Raw genomic sequence first — 21,249 nt, forward strand, 5'->3', positions numbered from 1 at the left:
TTCAAGATATCCTATATTTTTTCTTGGTATTTTCTTGGTGAGATCCCTCAGCCTCTCCTCGTATGGCTTGCCATGCTAGTCCCTAATCTATTACATACGGAAGAACTAACAGAAGCAAAGATGTGATTGTTCACTTGCTGAAGGAACCGTGTTGTTAAGACCTCTCAGCTTTCAGAACTTTACAGCGATGTGAAGAGCTAATAATTGAAACTCGGGAAATCTAGCTTTTTATCCCTTTCCTCTGTTTAGGATCTGGATGGTGTTTTGTTTTGTGTGTAGAAGAAAAGCTCACCTGTCTACCGAGTTTTCCCTTAATTAAAAATCTACCCCTGCTGTGTTACAAGCAGGAGTTTGAAACGTTAGCTCTCTGACTGAAAGCAATCATTTGGAGATGTGCTATTGCCTGACATCTTGTCTCCAAAACACTCTTTTGAGCCCCTCATCAGATTCTGACCTCCCTTTTAAGAAGGTTGTTCCTGTGTGTAGACTGAATCAACTATTAGAGGGGGTTGTGTAATTCTCTTTTAGAGCCAAAGAAACATATACATTTGAGGGTCTTTTCTATAGTTCTAGCTAGAATGTGCTTCAGAGAGGCATAGAAATCCATTATGCATAGGGACTTGCACTAGTGCAGGCACCACCACCTCCAGGCTCTTCAGAGAATGCTTCTATGGGAACAGATCTGCAAAATTGCCATGTGGTCTTTTAAAAATCAATGCTATCTGGCCTTGCATAGACGCATGCTCATTAGGACTGTGCAAAGTTTCGCCAGTTTCGATTCGACACTGTTTCGACTCATTTTGAGCTCAAAACAGTGAGATCGAATTGAAATGAAGGGCTTCGGAACAGCCTTGAAATAAAATGAGGCTAGTCAAAATGTTTCGAAACATTTCGAGTTTTGAAGCCAGCAGCAAGAGACAGAGGAGAGCCAGGGCTGTGCTCCCAGCACGAGCTGGGAGCACAGCCCTGGCTCTCCCTGTCTCTTGCTGCTGAAAGCTGTTAACAATGCCAGGGAAGAGAACTGAGCCTGGGCTCAGTTCCCCTCCCCAGTGCTGCAGTCTGGCAGGCATGGAGAGTCAGCCCAAGTGTCTTAATACATTTTTATCCACAATACAGCAATCATTTTAGAGATGGGAAGAGGATCATATGTATTAGTTATCTATATCTATAAAATAATTATTTATAAACGGTAAATATAATCCTCTTCCCATCTTGGTGAGGAAAAACTATGTATCCAGTTTATCAGGGTACACAAAATTTCTTATTTTTTGCTATTGCTTGTTAATCTCTCTTCTCTGTCTTTTAAAGTGTTCATAGACTGAAAGAAGGGATGTCTACTGATTCCTAACGAAACACATATATTCTGTTTCTCTGTTGTAGGTCTTATATGTAGAACAGTTGCTTGGCTGTGTACAAGCACTGATTGAATGCTGCCAGGAAGACTGTAAAGACATTAGTTTGCAGCTTATGAAAGTTTTGGTGACAATAATGGCAATACCTCGTTTGGAACATCTTCATGAAAAGGTGATGTCATCTGAACATGCCATTCACAAAATCCTGTTTGGTTTTTTTTGATACTCTTGGTAATATGATTTGTCTCAGTGATGCTTCTATCAGTCTGTCTGCTCTCATGCTTTAACATTCAGGTTTCTCAACTCAGAGCAGTAAAGATTAAAGAATCTGAAGTGATGCAGTCACTGTGGGTGGAGAGAGAATGCCATAAGCTCTGTCTGTCTGTTTATTCTTTTCCCATAAGTGAAGTCTCATTTTTAAAGCATGTAGGTCCAGCTTCTTAACTGGCATAAATCATAGCTTAATTAAAAATCTGATTCATACCTGGTGATAAACTGGACCACATCACTGTTGTCTTATCTTATAAATTTCTTCAATATTCATCAGATTCCTTTGTTATTGTAAGAGAGAAAAATGTGTGAAGGAATTGAGTATAGGAATGGGAACCTTAGAATTGCTTAGTCTTAATTGCAATTCTGATTTGGACTCCATCTTTGGTCTCAAGTAAGCCATTCAATCTCCTTGTCCCTATATATCTCTGCAGAGCTGCTGTGAAGGTTACTTAGTGCTGTGGAACCACTGTGAAGAATCAAGAGAACCATATAAAAGTATCATTATTATTCACTAGTAAACATCCATACATCAGACAACTCTGGTGTTCTGTACCATTGTTACTTCTTGATTCTCTTACAAGACAGTCCTCATATCTGCTGTGCTGTTCTTCCAGGTTTCTTTTTTAAATTAAGGCCCAAGTAGTAATTATTGGAAATAATGCACTGACTCATAGAGTGCCTTTCATCCCAGTATCTCAAATTTGTTTCTCAAATTTTAGTTAAAGCTTTACATTAGCCTTGTAAGGAAGATGTAACAAAGCCAGGAAGTGTTGTACTTTTTTAAAGATCAAATACTTATTTTAGAGAGTGAATGTTAACGAGTCTGAATATTATATAAGATTAAAAATCTTTTAATTTTAGATGTCATAAATCAAGCATCCGCAACCTAGAAATGTCACCTCATGTGCTCTTCCCGTGTGAAATTACTGTCATCTAACTTTCAAAAGACATAAAAAATAGCCTCTCTGATTTTCCCTTCTCATCTAAAACCTTCTCAAAGGTGTAAAGTCTCTAGGAACAAATTTTCCCCAACTTTGTTCATCTAAAAACCAACATTTCTCTGTAATATGCTTTAGGCGGGCCAGCCCATGGCATTTTGTTAGCTGATCCGGAGCTTCACATTCAGATAATGTTGCATTTGTGTGCAGCTAAAGAAAATTGGAACGGCTTGATTGACCCATTGTTTTTTCTGTTGGGCTAAAAGAGATTTTCAAGCAATCTGACCCGATTCTTTCTGCAATACTGGTTCTGTATAAAGTCCTACTAATTTATATAAACAAATAGCGAGGAAATTGTTGTGTTTTCACCCTTGGAAAGGAAAAAGAATTGAGTAAAGGAAGATTTGCCTGTACCGGTTGGCCACGATAGCTTATCATCTTCATACCTTCCCACAAGACAATAGCTACAGACTCTTTATGTAGACAGAACATGGAACTAGTCCAGAGAGCCCTTACATGAGCTACTTCTATTTTTCAGTATCAGGGATTCTGTTTTGACAAAGGGAGCAGGAATCTTTCTTTGAAGTAGTTCTCCTTAAGTAAATCAATTTATCTTAAAGAAATTACAAAACTCGAAAATGTAGGAGTTGGGATAAAGGGCTCCTCCAAAGGGAAAAAGAAGATCCTGAGGAGGATCTCAGATCTAAGTTCTGAGATGCTCCCCCCTAGACCAGGGAGTATCAACCAGTGTGTGCATCTTGGGTTGCCCCCAGATCTGCTACTTTCCTCACACCCTTCAAAGGACAAGCTAAACAGATAAGTTCTGGCTCAGTCTTATGCCTGCTTATCTGATCCTCCAGCCCCTTTGCAAAGAGGTGAGCATACTACGGCTGTTTGCAGACATTAAAAAAAACACAAAAAAAACAAAGTGGGACTTTTCTTTAGCATTTGCTTTAGAACTCAGCATGTTCTCATGCTGAACCAGCGCATGCCCAGAAAAGGCATCGCATTAGTTGGACTGCTCACCCAACATCTGTGCTTTAATGGGGCTTTTTTTGCACTTTTATCTAATAGGTGATTGAATTAGCTTTAGATAAAAGCAGCAAAAAACCCCGCTACAGCACCTGATCTATATAGACTGCAGAGCCGGGTTGAAGTAACACACCACTCCTGGTAAAGCTTGGTTTGGTTTGGTATCTGCAAGCAGTGTATAATATATAAATTAGCTTTTGAAATTGGGTGCCACTCAATACACAAAAGTTATGGAGGGAGGGTGCCTTGAGAGTCCATTGAGGGTTTGCCTCAAATCCATAAAGGTTGAGAACTGCCCTAGATATTGATTAGAAAAGAATAAAGACATTTCATAGAGAACCATCCCTGTAAACGCTGAAAACAGACCATTCACACATGGTCTAAGGCAGACAATATTACTAAGTGGCCATATTTAATCATGCAGTTTTCTGAGACTGGTCCCAAATTCTTTTCTATGGACTAGATGAGCTAGTAGCCCCTGCAAAGTGGCAATTTCCAAAAGGATTCTTATGTTCTTAGGCAAACATTGCAGTGCTTTTACACTAGTTGACCTTTTTCACCTCTCATCAGAATCAAACGTTTAAATGATGTTGGTCGTTCTTTAAAATCAGGAGCAACATCTGTAGATACCATGATAATAGTTGGGCCTTTTGTCTAACCATTATCTCGCCTCCTTAAATCTCTCTTCCCTCCTCTTCCCCAAACTAAATATCAGATAAATCAGCAGGACATCTTTATGCAGTATAACTCCGTGGTGGCCTACCCAAGCCTGCTTTTCAACTGGCTTCTTAAATTTGATAACTCTTCTACTTCCTCTTCTATTGCTTCAAGGCATGATAATCCAGAGGCCTGTTTTTACTAGTATTTATGGCCTTTCACTCACTGGCTCTCTCCAAAGAGGCATACTCTTTGAAAAGTATTCAGAAAGAGGGGAAATGAAACAAAGCTTAGACAAGTGTAACAGGTTGCAAGGAGTTTTTCTTGAGCTGAAAGCCCTGTTTTGTGAAGAACTTGTGGGAGACCTCTTTATAACCTTTGTATTGAATGAGTAAATCCACAACCCAAACTACCCATGTTACTCATGCTTGCTTCTTTGGCTACAGAATGGATTATAATGCGGACAAAACCGAGTTTCAAAACCTTTCAAATCCATAGTACTAGACAAAGGAGTTTTATGAAGGTAAATCCTGGTTCTTAAATAAGACAAAATCTCTACAAGAATAGCACATGTTTTGGATGTTCCTGCATTTAAGGATTATTTTTACAGTTGACATTACTTTGGATGAAAATCCATGTTCTCATTAGCTTTTCTTGCAGCAAGTTAGATAGGGAATCTGGCAATGCGATTATATAGTTCCAGTCTTTCAAATCTGTCACTAAGACAAATAAAGCCTGCTTTTTCAGTTCCAGAGTTTCCTAACTCCCAACAATTTCAAAGTAATTTGAAGCCCTCAACACTTCTGAAAACCAGGCTAGTAATACTTAACATTCATATCAAGAATTTATTCCTGATAGCCGTGCGGTTTGCATATCTGCAAGTGTCCTTTCTTTAGCTTTAATCTGCTTCACATATTTACAAGGAGAAGCACTGCTTGTGCTTTGTGAGTTAACTAAGAATGTTAATACATTTTTCTTTCTTTTTTTGGAAACTTCACTTAAGTATGTTTTGGTTCATCTACTGCTTTGTATCCAAGGTGCTATATGATCCATATGACTTCCAAAATCAAAACATTTTAATTAAATTAGTTTTAAATCTATAGAAAACAATTTACATTTAGTTTTGTAAGTGGAAGTTTGATAGTTCAATCCTGAATTAACAATTCATCTCAAAACTTCTTGAATATATACACAAATTACCCAAATGATTGTATTACTAAATCCATGTTCAGACAGTTAAGTATGGGCACAAGTCACAGAGATTAGGGGTGCACCGATAAAGATTTTTTGATCCGATACCAATGGCTGATTATTGACCAGCAATATTGGTTGATACTGATCCGATTGCCAATATGTAGCCTGGCAGCTTAGAAAGCAGCATCTGGCCAGTTAGTCTGTTGGGGAAAGGGGTGTGGGGGAGGCGGATCGAGGCCCCATGGTGAGGGCGGGAGGGGCTGAGGCAGCATCTGCCCAGCCGAGGTAGGGCAGGGCGCAGGATGGAGTGGGGAGGAGTGGGGTGGCTCCAGCCACTGCACGTACCCCTGGGGAAGCAGATCTGTGCGCAGGGTGAGGGTGGGCTGCCACTGTACAGTCAGGGCTGGGGACTGCACCAGGCTCTTCCTGGCGGCTGCGCTCGGGCAGGCAGTGATGGCCCTGGGAGTGGGGAGCTATGGTGAATTTTTGGGGTAGCTATAGCCCCCCCCACCCCCATACCTCCCTTCTTAGTGCCATTGCCGCCACCCTGCCTGGCCCCTGCCTGGCCTAAGCACAGCTGCCAGGGAGAGTCTGGTTCAGTTCCCGAGCCTGAAGCACCAGCCCCACCCTTGCCCTGTGTGCAAATCCAGGGGGCACATGCCCCACCATGCCTCCACAGAGGTGCATGCAGAGGCTGGAGCTGCTCCCTGCCCCCCCGGACGAAACGCCAGCTCAGTCCCGCATTCTGCCCTTGCAAGGCAGCCCCTGCCCCTGCTCCGCTCCCTCCCTCACTGTGGGGGCCTCCATCTTCCCCTTCCCTCCACAGACTTACCAGCCAGCTCTCCAAGTTGCTGGGCTGTACTCCTGGCCACGCATGCACATGGCATTTATCCACAACATTATTGGCCGCATCAGCCAAAGAATGCTGATTTCCGATAATGTCAATTTTTCTTTTATTGGTGCCAGTATGATACGGACTGATGCATCGGTGCACCTCCAATAGAGATAAAGGAGATCACACTGGATGACCCAGTAATGCTCCTCTGAATGTGAGAGAATCATGGACTCTTAATATACTAGTGATTCTAGTCCTATGCTGAACAATCAAAATAAATGCTAATGTCTTTACTGTCTACCTGTCCTCTAGAAAATAGAGTAAGACCACCAACTGGGTGCTTAGATATCATGGTAAGAGCACAGTTTATAACCCTAGATAGACAGAATTTGTATCAGCCACTAGGTGGCAAGTATTGTAGGCGCTGCTGAACTGAACTTGTTCAGATTTGAACTGGTAACCTAGAGGTTAAAGGCTTTATGTTCCATTATCAATCTCTTGAACTATCTAGTCTATCAAGCAGGTTTATTTTGATTGTTGGCATGAGAATAAATCAGTATTTATACTTCAAGTCTCTGTCTCAAGAATGTAAAGTCAGTACTTTGATTAGATAGGCTGGATGTCTTCTAGTGCTGACTAATGCAGGACAGGTCTTATTAGGGTTAAAATACTTTTGGACATGAAGACTAGCCCCTGCCAGTCTTTTCAATCATGAGCCCACAGTGAGATGTATAACTAAGCTGTGAGGCTCAGGGTGCAGATCTGTTTGTTTATGGATTTAATGTGTTACTGGTGCAAGTGGAGGTGTTCAATATGTTGTAAACCACCTGTGAACAATGTTCCCATTGTGTCTTTTACTTACAGCTGCATTTTTTATGCCTTTTTATCTGTTAGAACTCTTGACGGTGTTGATGGCATGGCCATCCTAGTCAGAAATGTATAAAAATCAATTTTTAACAGCATTTTGGTTAAGTTTAATATTTTAGCTTTTTTCTTTGTTTTCAAACAGGTAGAGGAGACTATGTCCTCATTAGCTGAGGTACAGCATTTGAATGGCTTTCTTGATCTCTACAAACAACATATAGTCCAGCTTATGGAATGGGTGTCTCTGTCTCATGATAATTGGACCTGCTATTCTCCAGAATTACTACAGTTAGATATCATTGCCACTCATTCAGGTATGACTTGCAATGTCACGGCATCTCCCAGGATTTTTAATTTGACAGATGCCATAGATTCTAACTATTCTGTGTTCTGCAGTATAAAAGAGACACTTGAGAAGCAGGATAAATTAGCCCACACAGAGCTTTTTGCAGACTGTTTCCAGCTCGTAGGCTAGCTCGCTTAGATCTACACCAGGTATCTCAACGTTACACTGCAGTCTGCTCTATTGACATACCTAGCCTTAGTCATAATGGCAATCTGTTGGTAAAAGAGCTTAATAAAATAGTTTTTTGGCATAGCTGTTATTCAAGTACAGATGTAACTGGAATTTGAACTCGGGTTTGAAATGGCATTGAAAAGAAAAGAATGGACTTTATGTAGAGGAAGAATTAGTTAAGGGGTTTCTCCTTCTCCCAGGGCCAATGCTACATATAGGATAAGGCCTTCTCTGTCATGATTCATCTGTCTATGCACTTACGGTCTTTCAAGTCCCCTTCTGCTGGGACCAACACCCCAGCCTACTTCCCCCATGCTGTATGTATCTAGTAAAACACCCTGGACCTGTAGGGACAAGTGCCTTTTTATCATCCTGATTTTTTTTTTAACCTTCTAGTTCATGTTACCCTAATCTCCCTTCATCTCCAGATGTGCTTCCAGAAGCCTTCCTGAGTTCTTTACTTTACTTTTGTTCAGAGATGAACTCCAGTAAAAATTCTGGCCATTCATAGAGGAGAGAAAAAAAACTATCCAATGCAAGTGCTGAAAGGTTAGCATGACTGCAATATCCTCCCTTCTTTTCCAAGATTGGGAATTTCTAGACATTTGTCTATATTCTACTTAATGCAAAGTAAATCATAAAATGTCTGGATAAACATTTTGGCTTTTCCTTATAGTGATGACATGTTGTTGTCTATGTTTTCTGTCTTGTCTGGTACAGCAGCTCCTTATAGTGCTATTCTCATTTTCTTTTCATTTCTACACATAATGTTTCTTTTAATCAATTCAACAAGACTTACTCATTTCCAGTTACCTATTTTTTTTATTTGAATTTATGTTGAAATAAGTGGTTCAGATTAGTTTGTTTGTTCTTCATCTATTTAACTTACTATTATCAAAGTATGATATATAGCATTGCTTTAAAAATACTTCAGGATCTCCATAGAGTAATGCCTCTTGGATAATTGTTATAACAATACAGTCTTATTTATTGGCATGAAAGTTTAGCAAGCTGTATTTTAGGCCCTGCATTATCTAAGTCTAGACAGCAGAAATTACTATTTTGTTCCAAGTTTAAGACAATGAATTTCCAGATATTTAATGATGTTGAACTTCCCTTGGAATATGAATACTTTGACTGGTCTGTCTTCACATAGCATAAATGGCAGAATGCTGTTGTCATTAGCGAAGTAATAGTGGAAATTTAACAGTTTCATTGGAAGAGAAAAGCGCAAATGTTTTTAAATGTGACTTACAAAATGAAAAGAATGTGCTTGTTGCATGGCCTAGAGATGGTCTGGAATGGTTCTTTTAAAGCAGGGGTTGTCAACCGGGGGTACGCGTACCTCTGCGGGTACTTAGAACGGCCCCAGGGGGTACGCACGGTGGCTCAGGGAAGCGGTGCGTGGGGGCAGCGTGGAGTGGTGAAGGGCGGCAGTGAACTCCTTGCCACAGCTGTTGGCCACTCTGCACCGCCACCACCATGTGCTGCTTCCCCACCCCCCGCCACCACCATTCACCACTCCGCATCACTGCTACACACCACCAACTTCACATCTGGCCAGCTGTCAGCACCCCACTACCCCTGGTCTGGAAGGGGGTGCACTCCAGAAGGGGTACAGTCCTTTAAAAAGGTTGGAAAAACCCTGTTTTAAAGGATTATTTTTGCTTTTGTTTTCATTAGAAATATCAAAGTACCGTCAAGCCTGCTTTTGCTGAAGGATTTCCTGAATGACTAGTTTTATTGGAATAAACACAACACCAAAGTAAAACCTGAGCAGCTGCAAAAGAAAAGTGGCTTGTAGTCAGGTTGTTTAAAATCTTTTAATTAAGTTTACTTTCATTGACATCTTAGCCACAGTTTTTATTTGATCCAGATACTCTTGCCCTTTTAGATAAGAGAGCTTTCACTGCAGTTCTCTAGTCCTTCTAAAACAGAGGGTAAGATATTAATCATAGAAATTTAGGGTTGAAAGGGACCTCAGGAGGTCATCTAGTTCAACCCCCTGCTCAAAGCAGGACCGACCATCCCCAACTAGATCTTCCCAGCCAAAGCTTGGTCCAGCCAGGTCTTAAAAACTTCAAGGATGCTGCATGTCTGAGCTTTAACACACTTACAAATGAATGAAAATAAAAGCTTAGAACCTTTCAGGTCTTTTTAAAGAAGCTACAAAAGCTCAAACATTTTCCCCCTTTTGGCAACACCCCCTTTAAAAATACTGAGTTAAATTGTGGTTATGTATTGTTTGGAATGATGAAGAGATTAGTGTTTTGGTGTCCTGTTAATAAACAGAAAAGTTAATGTGAAAAAGATGAATATTCATTTCAGATAAAATTGCTATGATTTTTTTAAATTTACATGACTGTTCTGAAAAATGTCTACGCCTGGCCCGTACAAACAAGACCTCTTATACACATTTCAGAAACAGGCAATGCTTAGAATGTTCTCTTAGTTACTGCAAGGGAGGCCCCAGAAGGAGAACAAAGGGCACCTATACACATGCCGGATGTCTGCTCCGTTGCATGCTAATTAACACGCTCCAGCAATGTTGGCGTCACGTGTGTTCAGTAACCCCGCACTTTAAAATGGCAGCAGGGGTGCTTAAAAAAAGCTCATCAAGTGAGCTTTAGTTAAAGTGCCCCCACTGCCATTTTGAAGTGCGCAACACTGAATACATGTGACACTGTGGGTGCTTGAATTAGAGCAGCTCTCAGAACTGCTCTAATTAAAGTGCTCCCTCCTTCCACCTGGAGCACATGTGAAGATGCCTAAAGACTCTAGCCTGCTCTGTCTGGATTGGTTTCAAGGATCCAGTGGGCAGTTTGTCATTGTCTTGAGATTCAAAATTTGACTACTTATCTCAGGCTCCAAGAGCAAACCAGTGATCAGGATTTGTTGCCCTGGACTTCGGACCATTCGTGGGGATCCCCCACCACTTAATAGGAAAGTTTTCAGCTGTGCTTTCAGGCACAGTTCACTGGAAGCTTTGACAGGTTCCAGGCTTCTTAAAGCAAACCCACTTGTGAACCATTGTATTTCCAATACATTAGATTATACTTCAGAACAAAGTATAGAGCACCAGCCTTTTCATTACAGAGTTGAAGGGTTTTTTTCATAGCCTCCCTTCAGCTATGAAGTCCCACCCCCTGATAGGTAGTATGTACTAACATAGAGTATGTCTGTACTGCACGTTGCACTCTAAGCTAGTTCTGAAGGAGCTTCATAGTTCCTTGCCAGCCTGACTTAATTCCTGACACCTATGTTGAAGCATATCTATGCTGCATTTTGCAGTGTTTATATCCATTATTACTTTGAATGCCAATGTATCTCTTGCTGGACTTGTATGACAAATGTTTAAACATTATTTACTGCATTAATACTAAACATTAATTAGTACAACTCTGAAACAGGATTTCAATGTTTATTTTCTAGGTCCTGTCATTGGCAAAGTTCTTCCCGATTTTATTCTCATCCTAAAGACCTGTCTTCAGCCAACCAAAGACCCACAGATGCGTTTAAAGCTTTTTACTATTTTATCCCAGGTGCTTGAGAGGGCAAATGAAACCATCAACTCTGAGGGGTAGGTACAGTTGTGATTTCACAGCTGCCGTTTAAACAATACTGTATCATTCCAAAATTATGTTCATGGTGGTTAATTAACCTTTCTAATTGCATTTGTGTTAATATGGGGGAGAGAGGAATTTCATATCCTGAAGTAGAGGTCTCAAATACTTTTTTTTTTTTCAAACCCTGCTCAAAAGCGGTCTACATGGCACAGTAGTTTAAAAAAAAAAATGCCTAGCCTGTGTTCTTTGTAGAGGTTCCACCATGATGAGTTGTACCGGTAATGATGCAATGGTGGGAGGTTTTCAAAAAAATTGCTGGATTAAAAACACACAGCATTTCTGTGAAAGTTAAAATAGGAAATTTAGGGGGAAAAATGGTATCTATTTAGCTGACTGCTACATAAATCATCAGTCTTTGTATCCAGGTAAAAATTTGCAGCTGAGCAACAGAAAGATTTATCATCTACTTTATTTTAAAAAACAATTTCTAATACAGTTTTTAAAAGGGTTGAACTATATCCTCAGCAAGGAATTATTATGACTCTTAAATGGCTAATGTTGTTTTGTCCCACTATTAAGGCATTAAACAATATGTTTAATGCCTTAATAGTGAATGTCCACATCCTGCAATGGAATCTACTAACGTGGGAACCCTGATTTTCACACAGGGTCCCAATGAAGTCCGTGAGAGCTTGCTTGATTTGCAGGTCCTTTCTAGCAGATGCAATTGTCGGATCAGGGCCAAAGTGTGTAATTAAGATGGCAGCTGATAAAGCCCTCCTTTTGTAACTGAAGGATTGCATGCCATATTTCTAACATGTGCTTACAATGTACTTTCAGAATATTCAAGGGTCAGCCCTAAATAATCCTGTTGAAGTCAGTGGGATTACTTGTTTGATTAAGGGCCTCTCACATGAGTGGTACATACACGGTTAGGCCTTAAGTTTGTAAGTCTTTGTCCTACCGTAAAAGGAAGGAAAAAACGCCATTTGGAAAGGACTTTTGCTGCTCTGAGATGAGCCCGTTTGCTGTAAACTGATGCATTTTTTTTCTCTGAACTTCATGGTCTAATTTAGAATCCAGGCTCCTTGGGAGCAAGACTGCCTTCTGGTGTGCTTTGTAGCATTTGGAGCACTTTGGATTAATAATGTATTGTAGATTAAATGCTGAAGGCACTGAGCTTGCATTCTCAACTTGAATCCAAAACCATTTGCAAAACAAAGTGATTTTAATTACTGACCTACTGACACTGACTTATGTGGGACTCATTTTTTAATGTGTATACATGTTGTATATAAAATAAATTGCACATGTTTGAAGTTGTACAATAGAAACAGAGAAATGAGACTAACCTAAACTTCCCCCCTACTCTAGTGTGTAAAGTAATTGATACCTAAATAAAGTGAGAATAAGATTTAATGATGTATGTCTGTAAAATGGGGATAATGGATTTAACCAATTTTGTAAAGCTTTTTGATATCTACTGGATATGAGCTAGGTATTCTTGTAATTATGTGCGTGGAACCATGTTACACTTATTTTAAAAACAAGTGATGGCAAATTCTTAACTGAGAAAATAAAAAGGGGAAAATTTCACTACATGAAAGCAGCTCACCTTTGGCCGATACAGATACAAATATGAAATTCCATTATTTTATCAAATTTGTTCTTTTTATTATACAAACAACAATGAAAATGCTGTACGTAATGCATGGGGAGGTGCTTATCTGATATTCCCAGTTTAGAAGTAACAGTAACATTCTTGTGTCTGAATGCCTGTCTTCTACAAAAAGATGTTCACCTTCTTTTAGTCACATAATAGCATTCATTATCTAGAAGTAATTTGCTTTTGTTTTTCTTAAACAGTTTAATAGTTCAGACTGAGAGCTTTCAATGGACCTTGTTAAGCATCTCTTCTATAGCCATCTCCTTGCTTTGTCTTACTGTGTGTCAGTATTTTACTTGATTTGCCTCACTTATACCAAATACAAGGCATTTTTTACAATGATTTTTCCCAGGGAACATGGCATTATAGACAGCACAAAGTCTGGAATCTACCTTTTTACATTTTGACAGATATTTCTTTAGCCTTTAAAGAAGGTCTTACTAAAAACACAAAAGCAAGCAGGGGTCACTTAGTACAGACCACCTTGGAACTAAAAGGAAGATTGAAAGGATAACGATCAGCATTTAGGGCTTTTCGGGAAACCTTTCATACAGGAAATGACCATTTTCTTTTTAGAAACACAATTAAGTGCCTCAGAATATTCACTTTTGAAACTTTAATTCCAAGTCTCATTTCCAAATTGTAATTTGTTTGGAGGGGCTGCATGTCTCTTGTTTATTACTTATTCATAAGTGCCACCTGCTGGCTAAGAAGCAGAAATGGGAACATAATCTCACATGTCTCTGATTGCTATTATAGACTGAGACAGTTTTAAAAAAAAAAAGCCAAGCCAAGTGTGTGTATTTGTCATATAGAATATAATTTTCCATTTTTGGGTATAGGGAATAAACACCTGGCTCACTCTCACTAGCAAAGCAGACTATTTAAATCTTCTCGTTCATATTCCAGTAAGATTATACCCAGAGGATAAACCCGTTCTCATAATGGTTTTGTATCCATCCAGCAAGGATAGGTGGCAGTAGTTACATCCCTGAGGCACAGCAATCACTACCAGTTCTTACGACCTTGACAGAACTGTTGACGAAATCTTTCCCATGGCTTTTTTTTTAAAGCTGTTTGGGGACTAGTGCTCAGCACCAATGTACACATTGAGTACCTCCAGATGCATGTTATGTCTTTGTAGGAGCCACTTAATTTCACCTACATGGACTCTTGGAGAGGTCAGCAGCAGTTTCTTCTCTTTTTGTTGCAGGGAGGCGTTCTCAGGAGGCTGGTTTCCAAAATCTTTACCCTTTTTCTCATTTTAATATAAATATTGCTTGAGCTAGAGCTCTTGTGACTATCACCTGCTGCAAGTAGTCTAGCTTTACAGAACTCTTTAGTATTGTAGCAGCTCATTCAATAGACGAGGCAGAAGACAGTGTTAATCTTGATCATGATCAAAGGTATTACGGGTTTCCATATTTGCAACCCAGTGCCAGCAAGACAAACGCAGTGCGTGTATGACATGCCATGTACCACCATAAACATGACCAGCATCCCTACCGTCAAGAACCAATTTGTGGTGCCAGCATCAGTGCAAGAAAATCCTGCTGAGCTCACATCCTTGATGGAGGTGGCTTCTGAGCTAAAGGGAAGCTGAATTATTCCAGGTCTCATCAAAGCAATTGTTCTTTTCATGTTATATAAGAACCTCAATGGAGCAAACACTAATGGATCATTGCAGCATTCATGTGAGGTGGTCTTATGTTATCTCCCCTTTACAGGTGGATAAATTGAGACGTAGAGGAAGGTAAGTGGTTTGCAAAGATAACATGGCAAGTTATTGGCAGACTGAAATAGGAGGGGAAAAAAGTCTGGAACCCCTTTTTCCTGATTGTTAGCTGTGTGCTTGAAGCCCAAATACTTAGCTGGAAATAGATAAGTAATGCAATGCTGCAATGAAATGTATGATTATATTATTTATAATTTTATGCTGTGGTCTTTTTATTCTGTCTATCCTGCTTCTAAGAATGAAAAATTCTCTCTTTTGGCCTGTCAATCTCTTCACCACTTTCTCATGAACCTTTATTTGCTTTCTTATTTCTGGCTTTAGGCAGTTTCTAAGCTACCTTGAGATCGTGATAAAAGACATGTTGGCTCCTAATCTGCACTGGCACGCTGGAAGAACAGCAGCTGCTATCCGTACCACAGCTATATCATGCCTTTGGGCTCTTATTTATAGTGAAATGCTTTCACCGAAAGAGGTAAACTCCCCCTTCACCATCACATGTACGAGGTTGAAAACCATCAGGAGCACAGAGTAAACTCAAACTTACCCTTTAAAAAGAATGTCCTTCAAATGTGTAATGCTTTTCACTGGTCTTTTGATGAATCTCATTGTTAAATTTATAGTAATTTAAAATACAAGGAGATGGTAAATAACTGAGATGGGCAGAGGGATGGGGGAAGAATTATATCCTTACTCAGGGCTGAATCTTGCAAGGACTAGGCATTCGACACAGTGCTCAGTATTGTGAAGTGTAGTGGGGCTTTGTGCAGGCTCGAGTCTGCTATTGCATACAGCATAAGAACCATAGATAGTAAGCCTTAAAGCTGGGACTGCTAACAAGATTGGACCTGTAACTGATCCTTCTGCAGCAGCACTGCTATTAGCAATACATACTTTCACTGTACCATGGCAAAGGAAAATTGCAGTCTACCTTGGAGCCCACAGGTCCATCAGGAAGAGAGCTAAAGGAAAGAGCCAGGGAGGGGGGCTAGAACTGGGTGCAAGAACTAAATGGGAGGAAAAGCTAGGCACCTCAGGATGTTTGAAAGGTGTTGGCAAAATGGCCACTTGCCCTGATAATGCTGTTGTCTTCCACAGTGTTTAGGAAGTGATCAGCTGCATTATGGGTGCCTATACACGTGCAGTGAGGCTGCTCTGACATGCTGTAATTACAGTGCCGGAGCAGACAATCACAGACATTAGGGCTGGAAGGGACCTCGGAAGATTATCAAGTCCAGCCCCTTGATTGATTGAATCTGGAAAAGCTGTGATAATTACTGCCGTGGTAATTACTGCACTCTAGCATCACGTGTATCAGCATCCCTGGGCTGAAAAATGGCGGCAGGGGCACTTTAACTAAACTTCGTCGAACAAGCTTTAGTTAAAGTGCCCCCACTGCCATTTTTCAGCCCAGGGGTGCTGAAACACATGACCCTCTGGGCATTTTAATTAGAGCAGCTCTCAGAGCTGCTCTGATTAAAACCCCACCCCTCCACCCCACCAGAGCACATGTATAAACACCCTATGATACATGACATTTCAGCAGGGACCAGTCCCTTTCCGTACAGCTATGTTCTCATCACAGTCGCATGCATTTAAACTCAGTAAAGTTCCTCCAGATGCATAGTCATCTAAACTGAGATTTAGAAACATCACCAATAGAAAGAGGGGATAAAAGAAAGAAAGCAGAAAGTTTAATCTAGATCTGGTTGGCCTCTCTTTGGGCCACATTATGTTTTGTTTTGGATTTTTTTCTTATGTATTTCATCTTGTGATGACAATATCCATGGTACAGGTCACATAGAAAATATCGTGGGGCAACATTAGCTTGCTGATTGCAGTAGTATCACTCCCTTATCCCTCTTATATGTGTTTACATTTGACACAACTTTTTTTATATAAACAACTGACGTTAAACATGTTATTAAAATTACCTTTTGGGGTTTTTTCTCTGACTAAGCTCTGATTCAGCAATGTGTTTAAGCATATGCTTAACCTCTTGGGTCACACTGACTTCAAAGAAACTACACACGTTCTTAAATTAAATCATGTGCCTAATATTTTGCTTAATCAGAACTGTGGTATTTTTCCACAGTGATGTACAATAACAAATATACGCATTAAAACCACAAAAATGTGAGAGTCAGCAGGGGGCATGCCATTTTATTAGAGGCCTTTAAATGCTTCCATTTAGATCATGAGTGCCATCTATTGGTGTGCCAATGTCACTTTTAGCTCCAAAATTTTGGAAGTCTTAGCAAAATGTTTAAAAAGAACAAAAAGAATCAAGTCACCTGAGAGCAAGTTAAACTCTTCCTGTTTACACTAGATTTGCCTGATGTATTTCCAAAAATGCTCACCAATTAACTGACCCAACAGCCTATGTTTGAAGGAAATAATAACTACAAATGAAGGATTCTTATATGTAACCACAGCTAAGAATTTGCTTTTTTAAAATAAACCATCAGGATTTCAAACAGACTTAGCAAATTAAGATAACCAATTAGTACTCTGACTTCTGGTGGTTTGTTTGTTTTATTGATTGCAGGTGCATCAAGTAGAAGATGCATTGATGACTCAGGTAATTGCCACGATGGATGAAGATTCTAAAATTTCCCGATTAACGGCTTGCCGTATTGTCAACAGTTTTTTAAGTGTCTGTGGGAAGGAGTTTGGTCCAGATAAGCTCAATACCATTTATCCTGGTATGATTTGCTTTTGTATTTGTATCCTGGTACAGTTTGTATTTTCTGTAAATACTTTTCAAATTTAAAGTAATATTTTCAAATGTTCTGGTGTTATGGGGATGTAAGCAACTCCATAGCTAAAGCTGCTTTTGCAGGATTTTAGTGTTTTTGATGGTGAAAATTAGTTGGTTGTTGCATGAAGCACATCAGTCTTGGCCCTTGGATCTTTTATGCAATTTGCACAGCCATTTTCAACGTTGCTGATGCTAGGAATGTTGAAAGCAGTAATATAAAGGAGTAGGTATTTATTTCATCATCTAGTCCAAATCCTATGCATAGAACCAGCATGAGGTCTAAGTTAAGTGAAATAGATGCAAGTAGCACATAGTTCTTTACATGTCGGCACTTTTCACCCAGAGTGAATACTGTATTTAGTTGAATCCAAGATGAGGTTTTTTTCCATTCAACACGGAGGGGAGCCTTGTCTTGGATTTGAGTATAAGGTGAGGCAGCAGGTGGCTGCTACAGCTCTGGCTCTGGTCCTGACCTGAGCTCTGCCTACAGCCGCTGCCACCCCCCTGCTGCTTGTGTCCCCTGTCCCCCTCCACCCCCAACCTTCACAGTTGCATACATACTTAAAATGGGATTACTGGGGGTGTGTAAAATTAAGTCAGTGGAACTCTCTAGTGTGTGCAAAGGTAAAACACGCACAGTTTTTTGCAGAATCAGTGCCTTCAGTATCATAGTTGGTCTGAGCCTTTTGGACAGTGAAGGATATCAAGCTAAATAAATAGTGCTCTTGTATGTTTGTCCACTAGATGGAACTTCACTCTATATTATCTCCTTGTCCAGGCTTGCCTGCTTCTCTGCTGCATCTGTTCCCAACTAAGGCTGTAAAAATAGTACACATTTTAACTGCAGGGGCGATGGAACAAAAATGCATTATACAAACAGTAGCTACACTGTACTGCTTGCTTCTGCTGTTCAAACTGGTGCTGACAGGATACCGTGACAATACTATAAATAGGCTCCATTTCTAGGAGCCATGATCTAGATTAGCAGTCCTCAGTCTTGGCCTGTGGGCCAGGTCCAGCCCATGAAGCTATGTTGTCTGGCTTGTGGGTCTCCCCACACATCAGGGAAGCCAGTGAGCCGTGATAATGTTAAATTGTAACTTCCCCACTGTCAGATTCCCAGACCAGTGGGGAGCCCTGCAGGCAAAGTGATGTGGCCCTGTATGCTAGATCACACTGGCATGTGGCATAACACCAATGAGAAGTATTGGGCAGCCCACAGCAAGGTCCAGCATGCAGTGTGTCAAGCCAGTGTGCAGTCTAACTCAACATACCAGCCTCACATGGGATCAGACCTTCATACCACCCCTGTGTTAGAAAATCATGTAGGTATGCAAGCCACCAAAGAGATATTGGTGGTGTGCGTTTGTAGTAAGAATTAGTTATCACCCAACTGCATACAGTCGAGTGCAATTTGTTATCTATCTACAGATTTTATATATTACCTATGAGCATAGCATATTTGGGCTGAGCAGTCTGTGTTGGGTAAGAGGAAAGATTGGTTTAAATATGTATAAAACCAAATAAGCCTCTCAAGCAGGGTGCCTGAATCATTAGTGTAATAGGCACATAGTACAGCAGGAACTTAACAAGTTAAGATTCTCACATTAGAGGTGTAAGTAATCATTGCAGTCACTAACTAAGCATCAGAAAATGTCCTCTTCACATCCTACTCAGTTTTAGCGCCATGCATATTCAGATGGTCTCCAGTGCAAAGTGTTTTAACTATATAATATTGGGTAAAAACTTAAATATGTAACAGAAATTCTCTGCTAAAATGAGACCATAATGGTTCAAGTCCCATCTGTGTTTTTGTAATGCTTTAGTACATATTAGGAATATGTTTATAGATTTGATATTTTAGAAAAAATTCAATTAAATCTAAGTCATTTCATAAATGCCTTAACTTATTTTATTCAGTGTAACTAAACTTCACATTTTAAAGCACAATCCAATAATATTCGAAGTTTTTATGTTCGGGTTAGAAAAACATTTGTTTGGAAGATTTCAGACCAAGATGATCCTGCCTTGAGCAAAGGGTTGGACTACCTGATCTCCTGAGGTCCTTTTCAGCCCTATTTTATTATTGTTTTATAATGAATGCTTATTAGGTAAATGTATATTTAATGTAGTCCAGCTCACAAAAGGTAACAAAAGCAATGTTATGAACATAATATTGAATGTTATGCTTTAATAATTATGAAATACATTTTATGTTTAAATTATTTTAATTTAAAAGAACAAGATATTGTTTCAAGTTTTAATTTTTATGATTTTTGCCTTGCTTGTCTTATTTCACTATGCAAACCTTTCTTTTTAGAAATCTTAAAACGGCTAGATGACGTTTCACATGATGTTCGACTGGCAGCTGCTGAGACCTTAACTAGCTGGTTTAAATGCATTGGAGACGGTGATGGGAAAAGTGTACTTAAAAGCAATATTGAGTTTCTTTACCGAGAATTACTGATTCATTTGGATGACCCTGATCAAAACATCCAACAGGCGGTCTTAGGTAAGATTTTAGATGGTCTGTAATTTTAAGACTTTTTTCAGATAAGAAAAAAGTCTATTTCTATAAAAATAGTGCATATAGCTGGGGACTAGGTCTAGTGCATAAGAATTAATAAAAGTTTCTCTATGGATTTCAGCTGGCACAGGACCAGGCCTTTATTTAAATAATGTAGCAAATTTGATTGAGCGATAAATTTAGCATATGTGGGCAAAGCCATCAGTGTTTTTGATCTATCTAGAGATTAGATAAATTAAGGGGTTGTAAATCACTCCTTCAGATCTGGCAGTAGTTATATGAGTCACTACAAGATACTGTCATGCAATAGCTTGTTTAAAAGCCTCTGTCAAATAATTGATAGTTTCAGTCCATGTTCAAACCGGCTAATATCAATAGTGCAAATACAAACAAAAGGAGAAGAGTAAAACGATTATGAGAACTTACTCTCTGTCATTGATTACGTCCTTTCAGGTCAAATTTCAGGCAGTTTGATAGAGCATGGGGTAGAGAAGGACAGACTATTTGATAATTATAAAACTGTGTTCTTCTTCACAGAAGTTTTAAAAGAAGGAAGTGACTTATGTCCTGATTTGCTTGTGGAAGAAATTGAAGTAGTTGTACATAAACATCGAACTCCAGTCTACTGCAATCAACTTCTACAGCACATTCAGTCAAGAAGGAAATAGGGTATCTGAGTCAATGTCAGCAGTTTCTAGAGCACCCAGCATCCAGTTTACATGAGCTGGAAATGACATGTTTTAATCTGTACAATAAAATGGGCTGAGTGATAAAGATAATGCTCTTTTGTAAATTTAATAGTACCTTCTATAAAAGTTAAATTGACAGTTCTACACCTCAGATTCCTGTTTCAGCCACCCTTTACATATTTAAAATTAATTCAGTAATATCAAATATTTGGGATACAAGCTATCTGTAAATTTATTTGACAAGGCTGACAGTTAGAGCTTCCTTATTTAAACGAACTAATTTCTGTATAATTTCTTAACCCTAAACCTAGACTATTTTAATACAGTTCACTAAGTGTTAGCCATATTATAAAGCAGATTAAGGATTATGTTTGAAAGAAAAATAGTGTTGCATTGTTACAAAATATAGTTGGATCAGCAGTATTTCTATTTTTGTATTAATTAAAATATTTGCAGTTTTTATTGTTATAATTAACAGAGTAGTGCCTTGGAATGCAAACAAAAATGTTGTATTCCAACATTGTGTTGAGTTAATCTGATCTTAGCTAACAGATTTTTTTTTAAAGATTTCTTTTAGCATATAGCATCTGGTATCTTTCTGAATTTACAGAATTTTGAGCTCTTTAATAAAACTTCATTTACAGTA

The 21,249-nt window shown here is 39.3% G+C and overlaps 1 protein-coding gene across 1 annotated transcript in view; it reads left to right on the forward strand.

Annotated features, from left to right (window-relative positions):
• The window catches only part of DNAAF5 (dynein axonemal assembly factor 5), a 43,367-nt gene extending 22,118 nt beyond the window's left edge, over positions 1-21,249 (forward strand). Inside the window, exons 7-13 of the mRNA XM_059716917.1 lie at positions 1,381-1,524; positions 7,291-7,459; positions 11,095-11,242; positions 14,951-15,101; positions 17,175-17,331; positions 19,708-19,899; positions 20,452-21,249. Of these exons, the coding sequence (XP_059572900.1) occupies positions 1,381-1,524; positions 7,291-7,459; positions 11,095-11,242; positions 14,951-15,101; positions 17,175-17,331; positions 19,708-19,899; positions 20,452-20,582 (1,092 nt within the window). The 3' untranslated portion in view covers positions 20,583-21,249. The remainder of the gene's footprint in view (positions 1-1,380; positions 1,525-7,290; positions 7,460-11,094; positions 11,243-14,950; positions 15,102-17,174; positions 17,332-19,707; positions 19,900-20,451) is intronic.

Source organism: Alligator mississippiensis, chromosome 13 (genome assembly GCF_030867095.1).
Source record: "Alligator mississippiensis isolate rAllMis1 chromosome 13, rAllMis1, whole genome shotgun sequence".
NCBI classification, from domain to species: Eukaryota; Metazoa; Chordata; order Crocodylia; family Alligatoridae; genus Alligator; species Alligator mississippiensis.